General features: G+C 44.4%; 2 protein-coding genes across 3 annotated transcripts in view; both read left to right on the forward strand.

The window, feature by feature from the left end:
• The window catches only part of Dstyk (dual serine/threonine and tyrosine protein kinase), a 49,117-nt gene extending 32,768 nt beyond the window's left edge, over positions 1 to 16,349 (forward strand). The window contains 11 exon segments of the mRNA XM_052736902.1: positions 3,018 to 3,145; positions 3,147 to 3,254; positions 4,129 to 4,212; positions 5,132 to 5,308; positions 5,954 to 6,083; positions 6,449 to 6,605; positions 7,016 to 7,148; positions 8,523 to 8,636; positions 10,083 to 10,197; positions 12,401 to 12,535; positions 12,869 to 16,349. Coding sequence (XP_052592862.1) covers positions 3,018 to 3,145; positions 3,147 to 3,254; positions 4,129 to 4,212; positions 5,132 to 5,308; positions 5,954 to 6,083; positions 6,449 to 6,605; positions 7,016 to 7,148; positions 8,523 to 8,636; positions 10,083 to 10,197; positions 12,401 to 12,535; positions 12,869 to 13,056 — 1,469 coding nt within the window. The 3' untranslated portion in view covers positions 13,057 to 16,349.
• A 7,224-nt stretch (positions 16,350 to 23,573) lies between these two features.
• Positions 23,574 to 23,766, forward strand: part of Rbbp5 (RB binding protein 5, histone lysine methyltransferase complex subunit) — a 29,127-nt gene continuing 28,934 nt past the window's right edge. The window contains exon 1 of one of the 2 annotated variants that reach the window (XM_052736908.1): positions 23,574 to 23,741. In XM_052736908.1, coding sequence (XP_052592868.1) covers positions 23,723 to 23,741 — 19 coding nt within the window. In that variant the 5' untranslated portion in view covers positions 23,574 to 23,722. The remainder of the gene's footprint in view (positions 23,742 to 23,766) is intronic. The other variant, XM_052736910.1, reaches the window with a different exon arrangement.

The raw sequence follows: 23,766 nt of genomic DNA on the forward strand, positions 1-23,766 counted from the left end.
CTCTTGTTTAACTAGTTGTCACGTACCCATGAGTTCCTTGCAATTTTATATCTACCTATGCTTTGCTTTTCTGTATATATTTTGAGACAGGATTTCATTGTATAACCCAGGCTGGCTTTGAGGCAATCCTCCTGTCTCAGCCTCTCTAAGTGTTGGGATATAAGCATTCAAAACACTCCTGGTTCCATTCTGTCTTTAGTCTGTCTGGAGTATTTTTACCTAAGCAGTCTCCTAGCTTGTTTCTCTCTTTCTCTACTTCATCTGTGCTGGCTTACTCTTCCACAGGCTAGTATTGAGTTCTCAGTCTATTCTGAGAGCTTCCAGAGCCTTTGTCAACTGTGCCAGTCTTGGTCCCACTTGTCACCTCCCTGCAGTTTTAACTGGGTTGGTCTTCACTGCTCGCTGTCCCCCATACACTCTCCCGACCTCTTCTCTGCATGTGTCCAGCCTCAGAGCTGAAATACCTCTTACTGTTCTGCCGTTTTCCCACCTTCAAATGCTGCTTTTGTGAGTCGTCACTAGTTCTGCCGTCTACTGTCACCTGTGCTCAGTTACGCCCCCACGCATTTCACCTGTAACTGCTGTCAGATTTCACTTTCTTTTAGTGTACACCTCTGTGCTCTGAAATGCCAGAGTTGAAGAATATGAATGTGGGGTTATTCATCGTCTTATACCTTGCAGCAAAAGACAAAGTTTCTCCTCCTTGCCTTCCTCCCTTCTTTATTTCCTCTCCTTTCTCAGTAAAAATGAATAGAGGGATTTTTAGTGGCTGAGAGAGGCTCATTTCAGGGAAGCTCTAGGGAGTCCTCTGAACCCGTCACTAAGCGTCCTGGAACGCCAGTGCTGCTGTCTTCCCCACTGACGACAATGACGACAGCAGCCGGGGGCACAGGGCTAGGCAGACAGTGTAAGGTTGGAGTGGGTTGTGGCAGGCATACCAAGTTGAGTGTCTTTGATACAGTGTTTAGTTGAAGAGCTGTGGAAGTACCTGGAGCCAGCCGCTCAGTGTCAGACTCTGCTTTCTGCATTGTAGGTCTGTGGACCCACACACTTCAAGAGCTACGTATTAGGTGCAATTCAATGTCTGATTCTCGCCTTGTTCTGAGTCCTTTCTGAGTACCTTTGAAGCAATAATAAAGTGATTTAAAAGAGGGCTTGCACATAATCCGGTAGAACCAGATTTCTGTTGCTGTTTGTTTTTAAATAACGGTCTTGGATGTATGCTGGGGAACAGGATGTACATACGTTAGAAAATATTTATGTTTTAATCTAGGTGTGGTGGCATATGCCTGTACTCCCAGCTCTCAGGAGACAGAGGCAGAAGAATCGTAAGTGTGAGGTCAGCCTGGGCTATGTAGGGAGTTACATGTCAATTTTTTTTCCTTGTTTTATAGTAGTGGGAATTGAGCCTAGGGCTCATGCATGCTAGAGAATATACCACTGAACTGCATTCCCTCTAATAAGATAAATGCATATATATGATATTTAATTCAAACACATGAGGATGCTGTTCCCCAAACATCCAGTTCCTCTCCTTAGGTCCTTTTGCATTTCCCTTCGACTTCTAATGTGTATCTCAGAGAACTTTCTGCAAATGTTATTTAAGTGTGTCTTCTAATGGATATACCTTGTATCATTTTCAGCCTATTTATTATTACAAATGATTGAATTAGTAGCATTGTACATACAATCTGAGATTTGTGAGGACTGAGTTCTGGAGAAAGAATTTCCAGAAGCATAGCTATTCAGAGGGTGTATACAGTTGTCATTGTTGGTTTAAAATTTGGACACCTGTGCCTGCACAGGTGGTATCAGTGCTTGTCTGATTACTGTGCCAGATAGTGTGAGATTTAACAAAGATCCTAGATTTGGAAGTGAGGTTGGCTGTATTGCTTCCTGACTGCTCATCTTTTCCCCCAGTGCCCTGTAAGATGAATTGGTAAATGGTCTTATTAATAAAAAACTCAGAGCCAGATATTGGGGTGAAAACCGAGAGATCAGAGGAATAGGACAAGCCACAGCCAACCTCACCTCACCAACTCCTCAGCCTCTGGAGAGAGCTACTTCCTGTATACTCACGCCTATATGCCTTTCTGTTCTGCCATCTCACTTCCTCTCTCCACCCAGCTACACCACTTCCTCTTTCTGCCCAGCTCTATCACTTCCTGTCTTTCTGTACAGACCTCCAGACCTCTATGGTTAACTAGCACTGGGATTAAAGGCATGTGCCACCATACCTGGCTCTGTTCCCAGTGTGGCCTTGAACTCACAGAGATCCCCATGGATCTCTGCTTCCCGAATGCTAGGATTAAAGGCATGTACTACTACTGCCTGACCTCTATGTTTAATATAGTGGCTGGCTTTTTCCTCTGATCCCCAGATAAGCTTTATTGGGGTGCACAAATAAAATATCACCACAGTGCCCAATTTGTCTTATCTCTGAGGCTGTTTCATGACCTATCCATTAATATCTACCAACAAAGGTCCCTTGAAGATGAAGTTAGGTTATCTACATATAGTGCCTTTCAAATAGTTTCCACTGAGTGAAAATGGTGTTCTTTTCCTCCTGTAACTGAACCTAAAAGCTGCTAAGATCAACAGACTCATTTTGGACATAACTGTTCATTTTCAGGATCTTATTTAATGTAAGTGGCTGAGCATTGCCTGGCTCTTGATCATACTAAGAGTCAGAATTTGATAGCCAACCATATCTTTTCTTTCTTTTTTTTTTTGGGGGGGGGGAGGGCAGTTTCGAGACAGGGTTTCTCTGTGTAGTTTTGGTGCCTGTCCTGGATCTCACTCTGTAGACCAGGCTTGCCTCGAACTCACAGAAATCCATCTGGCTCTGCCTCCCGAGTGCTGGGATTAAAGGCATGCGCCACCACCGCCCGGCTCCAACCATATCTTTCCATGGCCACCATCACGGTAGTTCACCGGTGATGACTTGGGAGATGCCCTTATTTAATGTGTCCGCACCTTTCCTTCACGGCTAACTAGTGTAGTCTCTACCTCTGTAGATGTCATTGTCCCTGAGAATGGAGAAACAGTAGGCACCAGAGAGATCAAATGCTGCATCCGACAGATCCAAGAGCTCATTATTTCCAGGCTTAACCAGGCGGTGGCCAACAAACTGATCAGCTCAGTGGATGGATTACCTACGGGAAAGCTTTGTTGGGACCCTGGAACGGTGTCTGCAGAGCCTTGAAAAATCACAGGATGTCTCAGTTCATATTACCAGCAATTATCTCAAACAGGTATGAAAAGAATGGTCGCTAAAACACTGTGTCACAGATAACATCTAGAATAATTCACACACAAGCCCAACCTCAAATTAGCCAAGGATTTCCCTTTGAAACAGTCTAGTTGAAATTTCATTTTGTTTTCCTACTACATGACTACTACTACTACTGCCTGGGGAGGTGCTGATGAATTGTAAAATCACAGTTGATAAAAATAAATAGAAAGTAAAGAACCTAATTAGTCACAAAGTAGGGGTGATGAACTTGAGTTGACTCTCTATATATTGAGGGATAAATTTGTGAATATTCAGGCTGGACTAATTCTTTTGTTTGGGCAGCAGAAGGTAGGAGTGGGGACCATGTAGCCAAGACTGGCCTGGCCTTGAACTTGCTCTTCTGGTCAAGGGTGGTCTTGAACTCCTCATTCTCTTGTCTCCACCTCTCTACCTCCCAAGTGCTGGGATTACAGTCATGGTTTGTGTCTGGCCAACTACGATTTTTGGTGTGTGTGTGTGTGTGTGTGTGTGTGTGTGTGTGTGTGTGTGTGTGTTTGAGAGAGAGAGAGAGAGAGGAGAGAGAGAGAGAGAGAGAGAGAGAGAGAGAGAGAGAGGAGAGAGAGAGAGAGAGAGAGAGAGAGAGAGAGAGAGAGAGAGAGAGAGAGAGAGAGAGAGAGAGAGAGAGAGAGAGAGAGAGAGACTCTCACTCTGTAGACCTGGCTGGCGGAGAACTTGCTATATAGAACAGAGTGGCCTCAGAGAATCCCGCCTTCTTCCTCTTCCTCCCAAGTACAAGGATTAAAGGTGTATACCACCACACCCAACTTGGACTTGCTCTTGAAGTTGTTCTGAAATGACTATCTGTATATACTTCTTCACATGTTCTCTTTCAGATCTTAAATGCCGCTTATCATGTTGAAGTCACATTTCACTCTGGGTCCTCAGTTACGAGGATGCTTTGGGAACAAATTAAGCAGGTGAGTGTTCCTCAGAGAAGTCTTTTCAATCTATGTTGGGCTACTTACATCTTAGACTCTCCAACAGAACAGATTCTTAGATCATGCTGTTAAAGTAGAGTAGTCATTATTCTGGATTGGCTCTCTGAGAGAATTCTGTTGTATGCCTATTCTCAATTAATGACTACAAATGCTCCCCTTAACCCTTAAAAAGCCATAGATTTATGTAACACTTGATGAAGCCACAAAATTCCACCTCACTAGTTTCTTCATCTTTCTTTTATTCAGCATAAATGTTTTCTCAAAAGTAGGTATTGTTGGGCCTGGAAATACAGCTTGGTGATAGATGGTTTGCATAATATATGCAGGGTCATAGGTTTGATTCCCCAGTACCAAAAGAGCAAACAAGTAAACAAACAACAAAAATCTAGACATTGAGTTGGTTATGGTGGCATGTGCCTTTAATCCCAGCATTGAGGAGGCAGAGGCAGGCAGATCTCTGTGAGTTCAAGGCCAGCCTGGTCTACATAGTAAGTTTCAGGATAGCCAGGGCTGTGTAGAGAGACCTGCTTCAAACAAAACAAGCACACACAAAAAAACAGGCATTGTTGCTGGGGGCCAAGAGTGTGGTTCCTGTCCTGGCCTTGCATCTATGTAGAGTTATTACTGCTTCAGGAGACTCATCAGTTACTCTGGCCCAGAGGATAACATGTGGAGAGTTGTGAGCATTTAGATTAGGCTTACTGGTCTTTGGTGCCTTCCTCTGGCTGAACCCTGGTTTTGAGGTAGATGGAGTTAGAGATGATGTTGGATTTCCTAGGCTCCTACATTAAGAGCTGCTCCTGATGAGTAAGAACCCCAGTGAAGGAAGGGCATTGTTGGAGCTGCCTGGGAGTTCCTCCTCCTTCCTTCGGTGATTTTACTGTCCTCATCTTGGCAGATCATCCAGCGCATCACATGGGTGAGCCCACCTACCATCACTCTAGAGTGGAAGAGGAAGGTGGCCCAGGAAGCCATTGAGAGCCTCAGTGCCTCCAAGTTGGCCAAGAGCATTTGCAGCCAGTTCCGCACTCGGCTCAATAGTTCTCATGAGGCTTTTGCAGCATCCTTGAGGCAGGTAGGTGTGCAGGAAAGGAGCGAAGGCTGGAATAAGCAGAAAAGAGGCAAAGAATTTGCTCTCTGCTATCCTTATACTTTAAAAAATCAGTATATTTTTATTCTGTTAAAGAATAATAATATGCTATAGAAAGTTTCATCACCAAATTTTTCATATGGGTCTTTTTATAACTCTAGAAAAGTTGGAGTGAGTGCAGTTAATTTCTTCCCATATAACTGAATGAAAAAGAGTATAAAGGGTACACACTTTATATATAAAGTTTATATTGTATTTTAAGAATGAATGACAGAGGAATGACTTTCTAACTTAATACCAATTCATAATTATGTGCTCCCTTCTGGAGTGCGTGCGTGCGTGTGTGTGTGTGTGTGTGTGTGTGTGTGTGTGTGTGTGTGTGTGAGAGAGAGAGAGAGAGAGAGAGAGAGAGAGAGAGAGAGAGAGACAGACAGACAGACAGACAGACAGACAGACAGACAGAGACAGAGAGGATGAATCGATATGAATAATCATATCCCTATTAAATATGTCATGTATATGCCGTTCAGTTCTCACGGTTGTTGGCGTGAAGGAGATACTATTATTTCTATGTATCAGGTGGAGAAGCTGAGGTGAGGACTTGAGTCTTGTGTTGTCTTTTTCTCCTAGCTAGAAGCTGGCCACTCTGGCCGTCTGGAGAAAACTGAAGACCTGTGGCTAAAGGTTCGAAAAGACCATGCCCCCCGCCTGGCCCGCCTTTCACTGGAAAGCCGGTCTCTACAGGATGTCTTGCTTCACCGTGAGTCCCTGTTTCTTTCCAAGTAAATGGAGGAAAAGCAGGGTCCTCCAGCATTCCTTTGCCTGCCTCCAAGAATGCCAGTGGCAGGTGCTCCTGCCTTGCAAAGCTGCCTCAGCACTTAGTGATGCTTCGGAATTCATTTTGGTCCTGCTGCTTATGTAATATGAGTAACAAGATCAAAGTTTATTCAGAATCACCCAGCTCAGTTATCTCTCCTGGGTTAGAACAACTCTTGAGTTTCTTCCCATTGCATGGTTGCATGGTTACCTTCTGGCCTCTAGGCCGGGTTGCATCTAAGAATCTTCAAGAGAATGCCTGGTGAGTTCCTATTCCTTCTGCCTTATTGCTGTCTTTATATCTTATAGGTAAACCTAAATTAGGCCAGGAACTAGGCCGGGGCCAATATGGTGTGGTGTACCTGTGTGACAACTGGGGGGGACACTTCCCTTGTGCCCTCAAGTCAGTTGTTCCTCCCGATGAGAAGCACTGGAATGACCTGGCGCTGGAGTTTCACTACATGAGGTAGGTCTTGGCTTCATTAATCTCTCTGGGGAAGACCAGAGAAGCCAAAGGCTGGATTAGTTTTGTGCCACAAGCTACAGCATGTCTGGTCTCTATATACCTATATACCTATAAACCTACAAAACGTTGTAACGTAACTAGTGTTTGTAGATTTAGGCCAGACATGCTATCTTTGCTTAATCTTTTCCCATCATAATTCCTCAACTCTTCATTCTGTTATCTTCCTTAGTCACCAAGGACTGTCAGTATTGATTGTCCACGGTGTTTTACCTTGGTGGAGAAGTAGTTCTCTTTTCCCTCTGTCTGGACTTGGACTAAGCGTGGCTGTGAGGTTCTTTCTCCCTACACCCTGGCATTTCATGCCGAATGAGAGCCCAAGTGTGGTGGCCCAACCTTTCTCTTTCTCACAGGTCTTTGCCAAAGCATGAGCGACTGGTGGATCTGCACGGTTCGGTCATTGACTACAGCTACGGTGGCGGCTCCAGCATCGCGGTGCTGCTCATTATGGAGCGGCTGCACCGGGACCTCTACACAGGGCTGAAGGTGAGGGAGACCAGGGCCAGCTGGAGCCAGGCTCCACCCTCCTCCTTGACTTCATCCTTTCCTGTTTATTCAGGACTTCTGACGTTCACAGAAGTTGTTGAAGTAATCTGGCTTTACTGCATTATTTCCAGAAAAATGTCGGACATTTCTCAGAATCCATTTTTGTCCCAGTCTATTTCTGTAATGTTTTTATTCACTACTTTTTAAAGTTTTTTGTTTATTTGCTTGTTTTTTAAGACAGGGTCTCACTATGTAGCACTGAACTCTGCTCTGTAGATTAGGCTAGTCTCTAACTGACAAGAGATCCACATGCCTCTGCCTTAAAGGCAGGTGCCACCAAGCCCAGCTTATTTACCATTTTGATGTCCTGTGGTATGATGAAAATACAGATTCTTTGGAAGAGTAGAATAGCTTCTTATTACTCTTCTGGATAAAGCCAGTTTCTGTTAAGTGAACAAGTATTTATTAATGACTATTTTGTGCAAGGCCTTGTATTAAGCACCATTAGATAATAGCAAAATATGTAATTTCCAGGCACATTTAAGAAAATTGTAGTGTATGAGAGAGATGTGGGGTGGGGCAGCCACAGAGTCACTTACATGATCTTGTTATGTGATCTTGATTTTTTAAAAAATAAATTGGGGTATGCCACTGAAGAATACATTTGAATGAAGGTGAAACTCAGTTGAATGCTGAGTTTAAACTCTCATCTAAAAAAAAAATCACCAGTAAGGGATTTAGGTTTTTCTTGTCTGTCCCCTTCATTGGAGCTGAGTAGAAGGAGAGAGAAGCTGATCTCAGTGTCTGGATTCCCCTATATGAGCTTACAGGGAGACTTTCAGAAGTAAGGTAGAGAAAACAGGAGTCACAAGAAATTGGTGAGATGAAGAGGAGCCAAGTAGTTCCTTCTTTATCTCAGGAGCACCTGGAGTTTTCCTGTAAATGGGCTCCAAGATCCATTTGAGGATCCTGGAGGAAATTAATAGGGCAGTTTTCAGAATCACGAAGACTCCAAGTTAAAGTAATCAGAGTGCCTTTGGAGTTGGAACCTATAAACGCAAACCTGGGCTAACCAAACCTGTGAAAGCAAATCTTCCTCGAGGCAGTGTCAGAGTCACTGTGATGCTGGGAGTGAGATGCTCTTAGTCCTTGAACTTCTTCTGCTCCGATATGGATGTGGTCCTGCTGACCAGCTGCAGCCTGCAAAGGGCTTCATGTTGCTTTGTGTCCTGTACAGCTTGTTCTTCCTGCACCTCCCATTCACTGCTCTGCCCTTTTGTGCCACCGTAAGTCATTTAGTTGGTCACAATTGGAAGTCTCAGTTGGGTTAAGGAGTTGGGCTCCTGTGACATCTAGGCTCTTTCGTCTTCCCAGGCTGGGCTGACCCTGGAGACACGTCTGCAGATAGCTCTGGATGTGGTGGAGGGAATCCGCTTTCTGCACAGCCAGGGGCTTGTCCATCGGGATATCAAACTGAAAAACGTGCTGGTAAGTAAGAGCGAGCTCTATTCAGAGAGGATCCCTGCGCCTCTGCAGAGGGTCTGCGTAAAAGGCACTTTGATTTAGGAAAGTCTACATGGAAAGCAGGCACGGTGACGCGATGGTGGGTGGATGGTGTCCTAAATTTAAGCTTAAGGAGCAATTTCAACAGAGCGCCTGTGTCAAATACTTTCCCTCCACTGTTGAGAAATTTTAACTTCATAGAAAAGTTAAGAATGGCATAATGGAAACCCAGACACCTTGTATCCTGCGTTCCTGTCAGGATACCCACTCAGTTGTAATTTCTGTTTATCTTCCTGCACCACATGAAGGTCAGTTGTTGATAACACTTCACTCCTAAGTATGTCAGTGTGTCTGTCTCTCCTAAGAAAGAAGAATCTTCTACATAATTAAAATGCCATTACCACACTTGAGAAATCAGAACACTGATACAATACTGTTATTAACATACATTCTGCTATTGTCTCCATTATATGCAGGTGCTCCAAATATGGTCTGTTTGCTGTTTGTTTTTAATCTAGGATCTAATCCAAGGATGCTGTAGTACTATCTTGTTATCATGCTATTTCAGCCTTCTTCAATCTAGAATAACCTTTGTCCTTTTTTGTTAACGTCATTGATATTTTTGAGAAGTCCAGGTCTTTGTTATTTTTAGGGCTTAATCAGAGATGCTAGATGAGAGCTAATGTGCATAACACACCTTAAAAGGTCCCATTGCATAAACCATAGGAATCTTTTGACTGACTCCTCTTGAAAATATCCATCAGGGTCACTGAGATGGCTCACAAACTATGGTACCCATTATTATATAGTGGAAGGAGAAACAGACTCCTACAACTTGTCCTCTGGTCTATACCACAAAGTAAATAAATAATTTAGAGAAAAAATACCTTCTAGTATCACCTGTCAACACCCCATGAAGTTGCAGTTTCGGGGAGAGAAAGATAGCCCAAAAATTATAGATAGGAAGCTAAGAGACAATCAGTAGCCAGACGAGACACATTTCTTCTCTGGGATCAGTATGTGCTGACTTGTTTTTGTGCCATTGCTGTTCTCTCTGCTGTGCTGGAGTAGAGCCAGGGTCTGTGCATGCTGGCTCAGGTCTCCACCACAGAGGTATGCCCTAGCCCTGTATTAGAGCCTTAAGAATTAAAGAATCACTTCAGCTGACTAAGAGGGAAATCAGGTGCCAACATGTTTTCCGCATTTTACAGACCTCCATTCCTCACTCTTCCAAGAGTCTAGGGATCCTAGCATGTTCCAGGCATGTAAAGATGAAGGAAACACTCCCTGCCAGCAGGTTGCTCACTGTGGGGAGGAGGACAGTGACAGGAGGCAGTCTGAGACAGTGAGGCTGGAGGCAGGACTCACTAAGTACTGCTCTGAGGCTGGGTGTGCCGACCCAAGGTGACTCTGACTTGCTCTTTTTGGCAGCTGGACAAACAAAACCGTGCCAAGATCACTGACTTAGGATTCTGCAAGCCAGAAGCTATGATGTCAGGCAGCATTGTTGGGACACCCATCCATATGGCCCCTGAACTTTTCACAGGTAAGACTAGAGGGCAGAGACTAGAGTGGGTTTAGGCAGACCCCAGTACTCTGCCTTGGGGTGCTTCACCTCGGGGTAAGTAGTGTGTACAAGTCCTGCCAGCAGGACAGGGAGAGGAAGAGGTAAAGGAGTGAGAGAGACGGTGAGATGTAATGGAGTTACCAAGTACTCTTTCAGATGTGTCTCTGGGCTATTAGTGCTGTAATTGCCACACTTAGCACCTACTTAGTCATAAAGTTTGGTTGAATAACTTGTAGGTGATGGAACCTGTCATTAAAGAACTTATTATCAACATAGAGATGTACTGAAAGAGGTAAAATCATTTGGAAGCAGTGTAAGGCAGCATTAAGTGCTAAATTATAGTGCTATGGTGTACTGCGATGCAGAGTGAAGGAACAAACTAAGGCTGGAGTGCTGGGTGGTGGTGTGGTAGAGGTGAGATTCGGGCTAACATTTGAGTCCCGGCTGGAAAAATAGGCAGTGGAAAGGGAACTCAGGATTGGGTGTCCACTTGCAGAAGGCAGGGCAGGTATGTTTCTGGAGGTCTTGTTTTACTTAATCCTTTCAGCAAGCCTGTGGTGACGTTGGTATATTTTTATGTCAGATTCATAGATTAAATCGGGACTGAACTGATGCAGTAACTGACCCCTAAAACACTGAGGTAGAAGGCCTGACCCTGTGATTTGAATCTAGGCCTTTCTGTCTCTACAGTCTAGTCATGAGGGCAGAAACATCTGGAGGCTGGAGAAGGGGAAATACCAAAGGAAACTGCAAAACAGAAATATTTATGACAGGAAAGAAATCCACTTGGCAAACAGTGACAGACAAGGCCCGAGAAGTCCATAGACTGAAAACCTTGTGGAGGGTTAGGGTCTTGTTCGAGTAAGGAGGTGCTGAGCTTTTGAGCAGGGGAGGGTGGCAAAGGACATATGCCTGGACCAGCTTCACAGCCATTGGTGGAAGGGATGTGAAGGAGAAGAATCCGTGTGAGGTGCCCAGTCAGGCAAAGATTGTGTCCATGGCTAGGTTGGTACTGATGCTGAAATAAACAGGGTTACAGATTTGAGATCAATTCAGAGGACAATGGGGAAGCTTTTTTTTACTGCCTTGATGTGAGTGTTGAATAGAAAAGAATGGCTGGCATGGAAGATTGAAACTCTGAGCCATAGTAGATGGAGAATGATGGTACTGTGCCAAGGAAGATGGGAAGAAATCACAGGTCAGTCGCTAGTATTGATCTGAGGAAAAATTAGCAATGCATTTCAATTTCTTTTTTATATTTATTTTATTTTATGTATAGGAATATTTTGCCCACATGTATGTTTGCACACCAAGAGTGTGCCTGGTGCTCAGGGAGGTCAAACGAGGTTGAGTTCCCTGGAACTGGAGTTACATGTGTCGTGAGCCATGTGGATGCTAGGAATCAAACCGCGGCCCCTGTAAGAGCACCTGTGCTCTGAAGCCCTGAGCTCTCTCTCCAGCCCTGAATTCCATTCATTTCATAGAGGCTGTCACCTGGCTATTCACTGGCTGACACACAGAAGAACTAGGAATTAGCAAACAGCTGTAGTCTGACCCTCACTGGAGCCAAATAATGACGTTTTCTTTTCCTAGGGTTACTTTATTCTGTCCCTGCTGCTATTACTCTGCCTTGCCTGCTGCTTATTTAAATCCCCTTCAATGTTGTCCACCCTGTTGCTGTCTTTTGTATCCCTGCTCTGAAAAAAAAAAAAAAAAAAAGACCTGCTGCCCACCAACTCTAGACTCCTCTCTGCCTTTAAAATCTTCCTATGAGAGATAGAATCTTCCTATGTATCCTAGACTGGCTTCAAATGACCCTTCTTCCTGTCTCTTTGAGTTCTGGAATTGCAGGTGTGCACCACACCTGTTAATCTTTATCTTTATAATCTTTATTTTCTGGTTCCCATCCATATTTCTCTAATATGGCCTTTTAGAATTGATCTTGCAGACTGTCTCATTAAAATGATAAAGTCATTAAAACGAGTTTCCTTCTCTTTTGACAAATTCTTATCTCTCAGCTGCCTACAATATAGGATCTCTATATTGTAAAGTGGGCATTACAAATGTGCCTTGCCTACCAAGCAAGTTGTGAAGAACAATAGAGTTAAAAGCTTTATAAATTGTGTAAGGACCTGTAGAAGCAAAGTGGCAGCTCACTGTTGCTCATCTGTCTTTACTGTAGGAAAGTATGACAATTCCGTGGATGTCTATGCTTTCGGGATCCTCTTCTGGTATATCTGCTCAGGCTCTATCAAGCTCCCCGAGGCATTCGAGAGGTGTGCTAGCAAAGATCATCTCTGGAACAACGTGCGCAGAGGTAAGAGCCACCAAGCTGCTTTGCTTTGACTCCCTCACTGAGAACAGACAGCCTGGACACCACAGCAGGGCACCCTTACGTTCTGGCCACTGCACAGCATGACCACATCAGGCGGACCATCATAGAATGCAAAAAGGTTACTGTAAACCAAACCTTTGCTGCTGGATAGCACTCAAATACGGTGTTTGCCACAGTTTTTAGAGTTGGCTTTTCTAAGCCAGTGTGTTGGTTTTCACCGTTCCTGTTAGGTTAGTCTAGGTATCTGCAGTGAAAACCCGTGCTCTTTGCTCTCCCAGCTCTGCTTGATGGGCTGATTTCCTTGCTCTCCTCTAGGGACCCGTCCAGAGCGTCTTCCTGTGTTTGATGAGGAGTGCTGGCAGCTGATGGAAGCATGTTGGGATGGTGACCCCTCCAAGAGGCCTCTCCTGGGCATCGTCCAGCCTATGCTCCGAGGCATTATGGACCGGCTTTGCAAGTGCGACTCTGAGCGACCAAACAGAGGACTAGATGATTCTACTTGAAGACCAAACCTTTCTCTTCCACTCTTCCTTCCTTCCCTCTTACCTTTTGGCCATGGGGAGAATTTGTCATTTGTTCATTAAGGGAGCTCCTAAGGGAATTGGTGCTTGTTGGCAACTCAAGACCTTCCTGGGCAGAGATGGCTCCTGGACAGTGAAGAATTCAGTGGCTGTTTCAGTATTCATGCTGCCTCACACTATCTCTTTAGCAAAAGATTGTCTCAGATGTGTAAAAGCTGAAGAATGTGATGTTCTGGCCTCAGAACGGAAAAGGAGGCAACTGTTACCACTGTCTAGTCACTGTATATGTTTCTAAAACACATGGGGCCCTGCAGCGCAGGGCATCCAAACTATCATGTCACGACTTCAGCTCTAGCTGGGAACAGTTCCGTTCTGTGCAGTGGTAGAGACCACTTAGAAACATGACCTTAGTTCAGGAGTGTATGATTGTAAGGGCAAAAACAAAACAAAACAAAAAACCAACTCAGCCAGATATATGTTGTGGTTGCCAGGATCTCAGGTTGTAAGTCAGAAGCCCCAGGAGGCAGCTGGGTGTGAAGCTGTCTACCCTCACAACCCAGTGTTTACATTTCCAGGGTAAGGGAGCCCTGGTTTCTGCAGGGCAGGGCTAACCCAGAAGAGAGTCTGTTTGATTCGTGGGCTTCCCCCACCCTCTGCCTTCTTTCCCTAAAAAGGAGGGAGTACTCCAGACAGCATGGGAATACTCCAGACATCATGTTACTTGGACTTGGGCATCTGATCAGAAATAGATTATAATTTTGTTGTGTTTAATGGGATGTAGCCCAGGCTGGCCTTAAAATCTCATCCTTCTGCCTCATCCTCCAAAGTGCTGAGATTACAGGCATCTGCTACCATGCCTGGCTTTTAGCTATATAACACTCTTGTATTTCCTTCTTCAGTGCTGGGGGCAGCCCCACAGCCTCGGATGTGCTGTTAAGTGCTCTCTCACGAGCTACACTCCAGCTTTCTAGAGCTTTCAAAGCTGACTTTTAACACTAGGCACCGTGAGCTTTGATAACGATGCGGTTGAGCATGATGGTCTCCTAAATACTCACAGCTCCTCAGAAATGCCATGCAATGCTTTCTACATGCAATTGTAATGGACAAGTGATGGGCCCAGTGTCTTTGGGTTCGTTGGCTCTGGCCTCATTTTTTGTAGAATGCTTGGTTTAGCTCTTAGAATTTTAACATCTACTCAACTATACCTAGTTACTCTGCTCTGAGCATTAATTTGTTGTCCTCTGGATATAGTAGGATGTACAGGAAGTCAGGCGTCAAGAAAGAAGAAATGAGTCATCTCTATTAGTTGGGTCTGTTGTGTGTGACACTTTAAGAGGCTTTGTGTAGCAGCCTCTTGAACTCTAACTGTAATACAAAGGCTATAGTTCCAGTATGGAAGCCATATTCCTGGCATTCTTTGCACATCTTAGCTTAGGCTCAGACGCGTAAGTGAGAGGTTAGATTTTTTTTTCCCCATCCAGGGTCCATTTTCAGTCTCTTGTCAGATTACAGGTTCTTTTTTTTCAATCTTTAATTTTTAAAAAGAAGATTGCCTACATTTTTCTACACAGCGAAAGGGAGAGGCTAATGCCAGGTAAGGAGATAAAAGAGTAGTCTTATAGTTCATTCATAAAAAAGTATCCGGAAAAGTCCAAGATATTCCTGAAAGTGTCCGGACAAGCTAAAGGCCACATGGGGGTATTTGGTGGTGGTATTTCAATGCTCAGCAGGCTGAGCATGTGTACACGTATGTCTAATTTGTGTGTATTTTACTTTATAACATTGTAAGCTAATTTTGGATTCTTTGTTTTTTAGCATCTATTATTATTTCAGTGATAAAATGCCATGAAATGTACTGTATTGTATGTCACTTGGGAAGACACTAGGTCCTCAGAGAAATGAGGTGGCACTTAGGGTAGTACAGGGCTTAGTAGGGCCAAAGTTTTGAAGATTGACCTCCAGGCTGAGGCAGAAAGAGGGGTAGCATAGAGAATTACCTTTACTGTGTGCCATCCTCCAACAACAATTTCCGTGAGGGCAGTTTACTCTAGCCGAGAAGTGACCACCTGGCTGCTGCTTAGGAGATGAAAACCTGGTCTCTCATTTTCTTTGGAATGGGGGACAGGCCTTCCTGCAGAGCAATCAGAAGACATGCTGGCAGTCTGGCCCTGCACGGCTTGCCTGTGCCCTTGAGCTTCCTGACTGAGCAGCCTTCCACTGCCCTCAGAAAGAGGACTGCCCTGGTTGTTCCCAGACCAAAGAGAGTCACTTCCAACTCGTCCACTTTAAGGGACAGGGCTAGGCAGCCACTGCGTCAAAACGTTAACACTAAAGCTCAGAAGCTGAGGAAAGGCTGCATTGCTCCACAGCTAGAGCTAGGTCATGGCAAAGTCTGAACACTCGTCAGCTCCCCGAGTGCTGTCAGAGGGGTTAGAGCACTCAGGGTCGTGCAGTTCAGGGGTAGAATGTGCTTAGCATGCGCGTGGGCTTGGGTCAGTGTCTAGTACCAAAACAAAGCAAACACAGAGGTCAAGAGGGCTTGGACAATGTTCTTCCTGACAGTGGCCTGGGGCAGTGGGACTGTGAGTGACAGCTGCACTAACGACACTTTGTTTTTGTTGTTTCTTATTCAGCACTGAGCAGCCGGGGATGGGTCGGTGCAGTCACACTTTGGGAAACTGAGGCACCCTCTGATCTCACTCTAGAGAGATGCCCTGCTTGTTTGGTCTAGCTTACTGGGAGACCTCCCAAGCCCACCTTGTGTCAGGATGGATTAACAGCCTTGGAAAGTGCATTCCAAAGGAGGAGCTGCTTTTAAGTGTTCAGAACTTGCATTTTGCACTTGCTGGGTCAAACATTCCACATTTTCCTTAAAAGAAAATGAGGATTTAGTCGTCTAAGTGTTGGGTATGTGGGGTAGAGCTAGTGTGATGTTAGAGTGGCCTTAAGACATCTGTACTACAAACTCCCCTAGAAGTTTCAAGTGGTACTGTTGGTCTTAAAAGAGTTTTATTTTAACTTTGTCTGCTTTTTTTAGCACTTAGTGTGATTGACGTAGTGGTGGAGACTGTGAACATCTGACGTCGGGGAGGCCAGCTAGCCCAGAGGGTGGACAGGAAACAGTCTGGATGGCTTGCTGGGTTTTCGGTTTTTTTTTTTTTAGGTAATGTTTTTATTTGTTTTAAAGAACTAATGTTTATTACAGTATTATATAAAAGTGTAACATACTAAGTGTGTAGAATAAAGTGCAATAACAAAAAATTACTTTTGACACACTTTCAGCCTCTGTACCTCCTTTTTGTGCGGTGTGGCTCTTTTCGTGGCATTGTGACAGTGGGACCATTTTACTTGTGTGTGTGTGTGTGTGTGTGTGTGTGTGTGTGTGTGTGTGTGTGTGTGTGTGGTTGTTTTTTTTTTTTTTTTTTAGAGACACAGCCCTAGGCTTTGTCTTCATTTAGTGTAATTTGAATGGCTGCACTGGGTTCTGTGGTTGTTAAGATGTGGATACCAGGTGTGCTGCATAATAAAGACCATATTTATGTTTCAGGGTCACCTGTTTGGCTTCAGCTTTTCCTCACTTCCCTTCACATGTTCACAGGATGCTCCCAGGCCCTGCTTCCCTCCATGACCTGTTGTCCTTCCATTTTTGGGAGATTGCTGAAATACTCCCAACTCTTCAGCTTTGTTGACTGAAACACACTTCTCTCTCTTGAGCTGGTTTCATACCCAGTCTGCAGCTTTCCTTGGCAGACATCCCACGACTCTGGCATCTCCAATGTCTTGGAGTCTCCAACACAATCCAGGTTTTACCTTCACAGCATCGCACAGCGGCCTCTCTGGGCCTCCATGCAGGGACACCCCAGACACACACCTGGCCTCAGCAGCTTTCCTTACCTGTCCCTTTCTTATATCTTTGACTCTAAAGCCAGAACCACGTGGCAGTCTGAAGTTGCCAGGTTCTGGTGTTTGATGGGGCTGGAACTTGGCCTCCTATTCAATTACATTTGCATCAGCTTTCTTTTTTTCTTTTTAAAGATTTATTTATTTACTTATTCTGTAAGTAATAAATATGTTTATTACTATGCCTGTACACCAGAAGAGGGCACCAGATCTCATTATAGATGGTTGTGAGCCACCATGTGGTTGCTTGGAATTGAACTGTAGACCTCTGGAAGAGCAGGCAGTGCTCTTAACTACTGAGCCATTTCTCCAGCCCCTTGCATTGGCCTTCTATTGTTGATGGTTTCCTTCACTGCTTAAGCTTTTCTTTAATTCCTTTTCACAAGATGGAAGCTTAGCTGGGTGGGGTCTTGACCTGAGGTCACAACTCCCTTTATGCCATTTAGCATCAGGCTTTTCTTTAAACATTTTCATCTCCACAAGAACTGGACTTAGCACTGATTACACTTCCTGGTGCTCCTTTTCTCCTCAAATTGTACATTTTGTATTTTTCATTGTCTATCTTGCTTCTTTTCATTATAGGTCTGCATAAGAGAGATTGATTACTAATAACCACACTATACGGGCAATACTAGGCTGTCTTGAAATCTCTTCTGCCAACATCATTAATCCAAAACTCTTCAATTTTGCCTCTGGCAGTTTTAGGACAGGGCAAAACCCAGCCACATTATTTACCAAAATATGACAAGAATATTCTCTAGGCCACTTACTAATAGTCTTCCCCTCTGAAACTTCTTGAGCTGCCCCCCCAGTTCAAATCACCTTCAGCACTGTCTTCCATGCTCCTACTATGATGCCCACTAATCCCTGCTTAAAGTGTCCAGCCCCCTTTCTAGTCCAAAGTCCCAGAGTCTTCTGTATTCCTCCAACAAACAGCACAGTCAGCCCTGTACAGCAATACATATTTCCTTAGTCTTCTGGGTCCTTAAAAAAAAGCAAAAAACAAGGCCTTATTATGCAACCTTGGCTGACCTGGAACATCCTATGTAGACTAGACTGGCCTCAAGCTCAGAGATTCCCCTGCCTCTCCTGGGACCTGGGAATAAAGGGGTGCACCGCCAATGCCTGGAAGCTTGCTGAGTCTTAAGTGCCTCTTCCTCTAGGAGGAAAATCCAGAGGAAAGGGCTACACAGTGGAAGGTGAGAATTTGATTCTTCTCTAATTTAAAATCTATAACTAGGGGTGCCGGGAGATGGCTCAGAGTATAAAGGCCACCAAGTCAGATGATCTGAGTTCAATTCCTAGGACCCACATAGTAGAAAAAGAATTGACTCCTACCCCAAGATTGTCTTCTGACCTCCACAGGTTTGCCATGGACACACACCTACACACACACATTAAGTAAATAAGTGAATAAGTCTAAAAAAATTTAATCTACAAACGAGGCTAGAGCACTCAGCAGAGCACTTTGTTCAGCATGCACAAGGCCTTGGGTTTTGTTGCAGTGAAGTCAACGTTAATGTTAAAAGAAATGCTAGAGTTAAAGTGCTGACGTCAGGAAACGTTGAAGAAGGTAAAAAACAGGGCTTTGCAGCTGGGGCTGAGTCAGTCAAGCTGACCAGATAAGAGGAAGGACAGGGATTCTGAGAAAAACAAGGTCAGTGTCAGCAGGCTGGCTGGCTCCTACTCCCATGGAACCCCCCTCCCCCAACATATGCCAGCTACGGCTGCACTTTCATATACTCTCATTTCCAGTGCAGCTGGTTATCACTCTGTAGACCAGGCTGGCCTCAAACTCGGAGATCCTCCTGCCTCTGCCTCCCAAGCGCTATGAATTAAAGGTGTGCACCACCACTTCCGGCCTCCAATACAGCTAGTTCTAACAGATGAAACTGTAAGTAAGATTAGCTTCTAAAAACTCTCTACCTATTCCAGAAAGGAGACTACCCTAGACCACAGACACAGAGCTGGATGGGAGGTAACTAGAGATGACATCTTGGTAGCTATGATGGGACTTAGCTCCCTGCTAGAATAAAAACTACACGCTGTCCACAGAAGTATGAGCAAAGAGAACAGTCTAATAAATGACTCCCAGATCCTGCCAAGGTCTGAGGTGCACATACCCACAAGCTTGGCATCCAATAAGTACTGACCAGTAGACAGATGAGGTCAACAGCTAACAAAGCAAGTCGAAATACCCAGGGTAGCAGAGACCCAAAGATGTGTTTCCTCCTGACAGTCAGAAGATGGGCATCAGGATGGAAGGGGAGCCTCATTCCATCGGTCTGGAAAAAGGACCCCAGGAGACTCAGGCGGGTTTTTTTTTTTTTTTTGTAGTTGAAATTATATTAAGGGAAAGATTCAAAAGAGAAAAATTGATCCAGTAATAGAGGAGAGGATAAACTTAATGCTGACTCGTTGCTACCAGAGATTCTGACTGTAATTGTCTAGTTGGTCCCTAGCAAGAAAGCAAAGCAGTTTTGAGTGGTTCAAGATGATGTAAGTCCCAAAGATCGAGCAGCTGCTAAGGATGGGGTGATGCTTGGGAAAGGTAGACATGGAAATCCGAGCACACGAAAACCTTGCATCTTTCCTTACACTTTCTGATACATTTCTCCTCTCCTTCCCCCGTCGTCTCCTCTCCTTTCCCTCCCCGATTCCTTTTTAAGTTTAGTTTTTTTTTTTTTTTGGTTTTTTCGAGACAGGGTTTCTCTGTGCAGCTTTGCGCCTTTCCTGGAACTCGCTTTGGAGACTAGGCTGGCCTTGAACTCACAGAGATCCGCCTGCCTCTGCCTCCCGAGAGCTGGGATTAAAGGCGTGCGCCACCACCGCCTGGCTTAAGTTTAGTTTTTGAGAAGGCGTCTTGCTATATAGCATGGCTCAGGTTGACCCTGAACTTTAGGTCCCCTGCCTCAGTCACCCAAATGCTGGGACTGAAACTTGCACCGTGCCTGCCCTTGGGCCGTCTTTAAAAGCTTCAACATTTACCATGGCTATGAGTTCTTTTTCTTTCTGGATAAATTAGCTTTGCAAGTATATAATATCAACAGAAAAAAAAATCTATGTTTCTAAAGCTTCTTGTCACAAAGTTGTACAAAGGGTTTCTTTTTGTCTTTGTACTGCTGAGGGTTGAACCTAGGGTCTCACACATACTTGATAAGCAAGGGCTCTGTGGTTGAGATACATTCTCATCCCCAAAGTGTAGCCCAGGCTGGCCTCAAACTCACTATGCAGCCGAGGCTAGCTTTTAACTCAAAACCATCCTTTATTGGCCTCCTGAGTGCTGGGATTCAGGTGTGAATGGCTATATCTAGTGGAAGGCAGTGTTTACAATTATTTTATTTTCATTCTTTTGCTGTCACTTTTGAACGACAGATTTACTTTTTTTTTTTTTTTTTTTTTTTTTTTTTTTTGGTTTTTCGAGACAGGGTTTCTCTGTGTAGCTTTGCGCCTTTCCTGGAACTCACTTGGTAGTCCAGGTTGGCCTCAAACTCACAGAGATCCGCCTGGCTCTGCCTCCCGAGTGCTGGGATTAAAGGCGTGCGCCACCACCGCCCGGCCAGATTTACTTTTTAAAAAAAAACTTAATAATGTGAGAGATGAGGGTTTCTTACTGGTAAATAGTTTTATCACCCATCTATAACGTATTTTTATTTATTTGGAATCATAAAACATGTTTTCAACAATTAATTGGTGTTGTAAAGAATAAATAGTACTGAAGACAGCAATGATTGATAAACCCGAGTTACTTCATGCATAATCTGTGATCACAACAAACTCCTGGGGATTTCCTGCAAAGAAGTTTGCTTTTATCTACAGATAAACATAAAAAGCTAGAAGAGATGATAGATTTGAGATAATCTCAACATATCTTCTGCAGAATGAATAAGAATGAAAAGCTCAAGCTCCCTGCTTTTCAAAAATTTTAACTGTTGCAATTAGATGGCAATTACAGATACTACTGCAAGGAATAACCGTGTGCGCGCTCGCGCTTCCATCGTTGGCCATGTGTTTTCAAGAGAATGGCATCTATACCGATACACTTTTCTTCCCCTCTCAATTTTCTGCTCTCCAGGGAATTCAGAGCTGTGTTGCAATTGTTCTTGTTTCCTCTCTTTAACTACCCTGAGTCTGTAATTCCACTGACAATAAACACGGGCTGTGACTGCGCACTTTTTCTGAGAATGGCTTTAATCCCTGTCTCAGCCAGTGTGGTGGATGCCACCCCCAGCCCTCTGCTGTAGCTCTCAACCTGGTCTGTATGCTGGGGTCACATGGGAGCTTTCAAATGCACTCATGCTATCTGAGCCAGCTGCCCAGAGGATTTCTTGGTTGACTGTGAAGCAGAAGTGTTTCAGGCAGAGATCTCCCAACCCTGTCTTCTCCCATGGTGTTTCAGGATCAAACCCAAAACTTCACACAGGCGAGGGCAAGCTCTACCACCAAACTATAACCCAGCCCAGAATTTTTGATTTTTATCTGGAAGAGAGGTGGTAAATACTAGCTGGCCTAATGCATGAAGGACATAAAATACCTTAATGAGAGGGAAGTTTGGCCTGGCTAAGAACCAAGTTCTTCTTTCACAGCATCAGAATGACAGGTGTAAATTGCTCCAGGCCCCTTCAGCACCAAATTCAGATACCCTGTTCCTATTTGTTTTGTTTTTGTTTTTGTTTTTTGAGACAGGGTTTCTCCGTGTAATTTTGGTGCCTGTCCTGGATCTCACTCTGTAGACCAGGCTGGCCTCGAACTCACAGAGATCCGCTTGGCTCTGCCTCCTGAGTGCTGGGATTAAAGTTGTGCCCCACCGCTATAGCTTATGGGTATGGCCTGTTGGTAAGGTTCTAGGTTCAATCACTAGCACCAGTAAGATAAAAAACAAAACAAAACAAACAAACAAATCTCACCAAAAACCCAAAACCACACAAACAACAAAACAACAACAACAACAACAACCCTTTAAATTTTATTTCCTTCTTCCCTCTCACACCAGGATCACTATATAGTCTAGGCTCCTGAGTGCTGAGATCACACATATGTGCTACAAGGCTGGGTAGGCGTCTTCTTTCTTTCTTTCTTTCTTTCTTTTTTTTTTTTTTTTTTTGTTTTTTGAGACCGGGTTTCTCTGTGTAGCTTTGTGCCTTTCCTGGATCTCACTCTGTAGACCAGGCTGGCCTCGAACTCACAGAGATTCATCTGCCTCTGCCTCCCAAGAGCTGGGATTAAAGGCGTACGCCACCACCGCCCAGCTGCATCTTATTTCTTAAACATCAATTTGATCATTTTATCCCTTCTTTGACATTTTTACAAAATGCATGCTCTATTAAAAAAAATTGGCAAGGGACACAAAATGACTGCCTCACAGAAGAGAAGAATGAAGATGTATATACATGTGAAAAGTTCGTCACTATTACTAAACAAGTGAAACAATGATTTTTTTTTTCCACTTATCCAGTGGGTATAGCTGAAGAGACTTGATAATAAGTCATTTCGAGGAGTGCAGAAAGACTTCTATAGACTAGTCCTGGTAGTATAGTACTTGGGTAGCATTTTGGGAAAATTGTATATGCAAAGGAGTGAAAATTGTCTAATAGCTCTGAGCCTCAATTACTGCTATTAGGTTAAATGGCTACAAGAAAGTGACATATTTAGGACAAGGAAATTGGTGAATAATGGCTAATATTTGCTGTCACCTGCTATTTTAGGTGCTTGTATGCTAACCCATTCCATCCTCATAATCCTGTAAGTAGTATTATCACTACTCCCATTTTACTCATAAGGAAACGGAGGCACAGAGGAATAAATAGCTGTAAGGGGTGGAGTCAGTTAGTAGGACCTCTAGATTACTCCGCTGTATCTGCATAGGAGAATCGTGCAGTAAGCCTTTTCCATTCTTTCCTTTTTGTAAATGCCCACCATATCTACAGTCGGATAAACACCCCCTACCCCACGCCCATTATTTACCAGCGGCTGGTCTTCTCTGATTGCTCTGTGTACTTCATCAAGTCTGACAACTGGGGAACTCAGTCCATCTCTCTTGACAAATCTTTTCCTGTGCCCTAATCGACACTGTGTACACAGTAAAACCGGAGATAGGGCGTAACAAATGCTATCATACCCTTTTCTGTGGCGTATGACATACTTCTAGAGACGTGAAATAATCTTCACGGAATTAAGTCATACACATAGTAACTATAGTACCCATAGCGTGAGCCAAGCCAGCGCACGCTCTGAAAACGTCTAAGAGCTCCAACACTCCGACACTAGGGGCCGACCTTTCCCGCTTTCCTGCCTTAGAAAGAATCACCCGGAACCTTTCTTGCGGAGTCACAGGCAGCCGCCCGAACTACCCGAGGAACACACAGCACAGTAAGTATTAGTGGGTTAGTGATATGCCTGAAATTTCTTGCTCGCTTACATAGTCCCGGAGAGAAAAGCCTTACATTCGTGCACTTTTTGGAGTTCTGACCGACGATATCATTTTTATATCTCAAAAATATTGTAATTGGTTGATTCCAAAAGCGTTTAATCTTTTTTTAAAATTAGGGATAAATGTGGACAGCTACGTAAAACGAACAAGGAAGGCGGGGGAGGAAAGCGGAAGCCGCGGGGCCTTCTAAGTCCGAAAGTCTCCGGAGCTTGCGCCAGGCTCTTCGCGGCGCCCCCCACTTAGACGCGGGGCTTCTGAGCGGGTGGGGGAGAAGGGACTGTTGCCGGTGCGGAGAGCAGGCGGCCAGCGTCCGCAGGGATGAACCTCGAGTTGCTGGGTGAGGAGGACTGTGGCTGCGTATT

This window comes from Peromyscus californicus, unplaced genomic scaffold (genome assembly GCF_007827085.1).
Source record: "Peromyscus californicus insignis strain IS unplaced genomic scaffold, ASM782708v3 Scaffold_14__1_contigs__length_90479793_seg_2, whole genome shotgun sequence".
Lineage (NCBI taxonomy): Eukaryota > Metazoa > Chordata > Mammalia > Rodentia > Cricetidae > Peromyscus > Peromyscus californicus.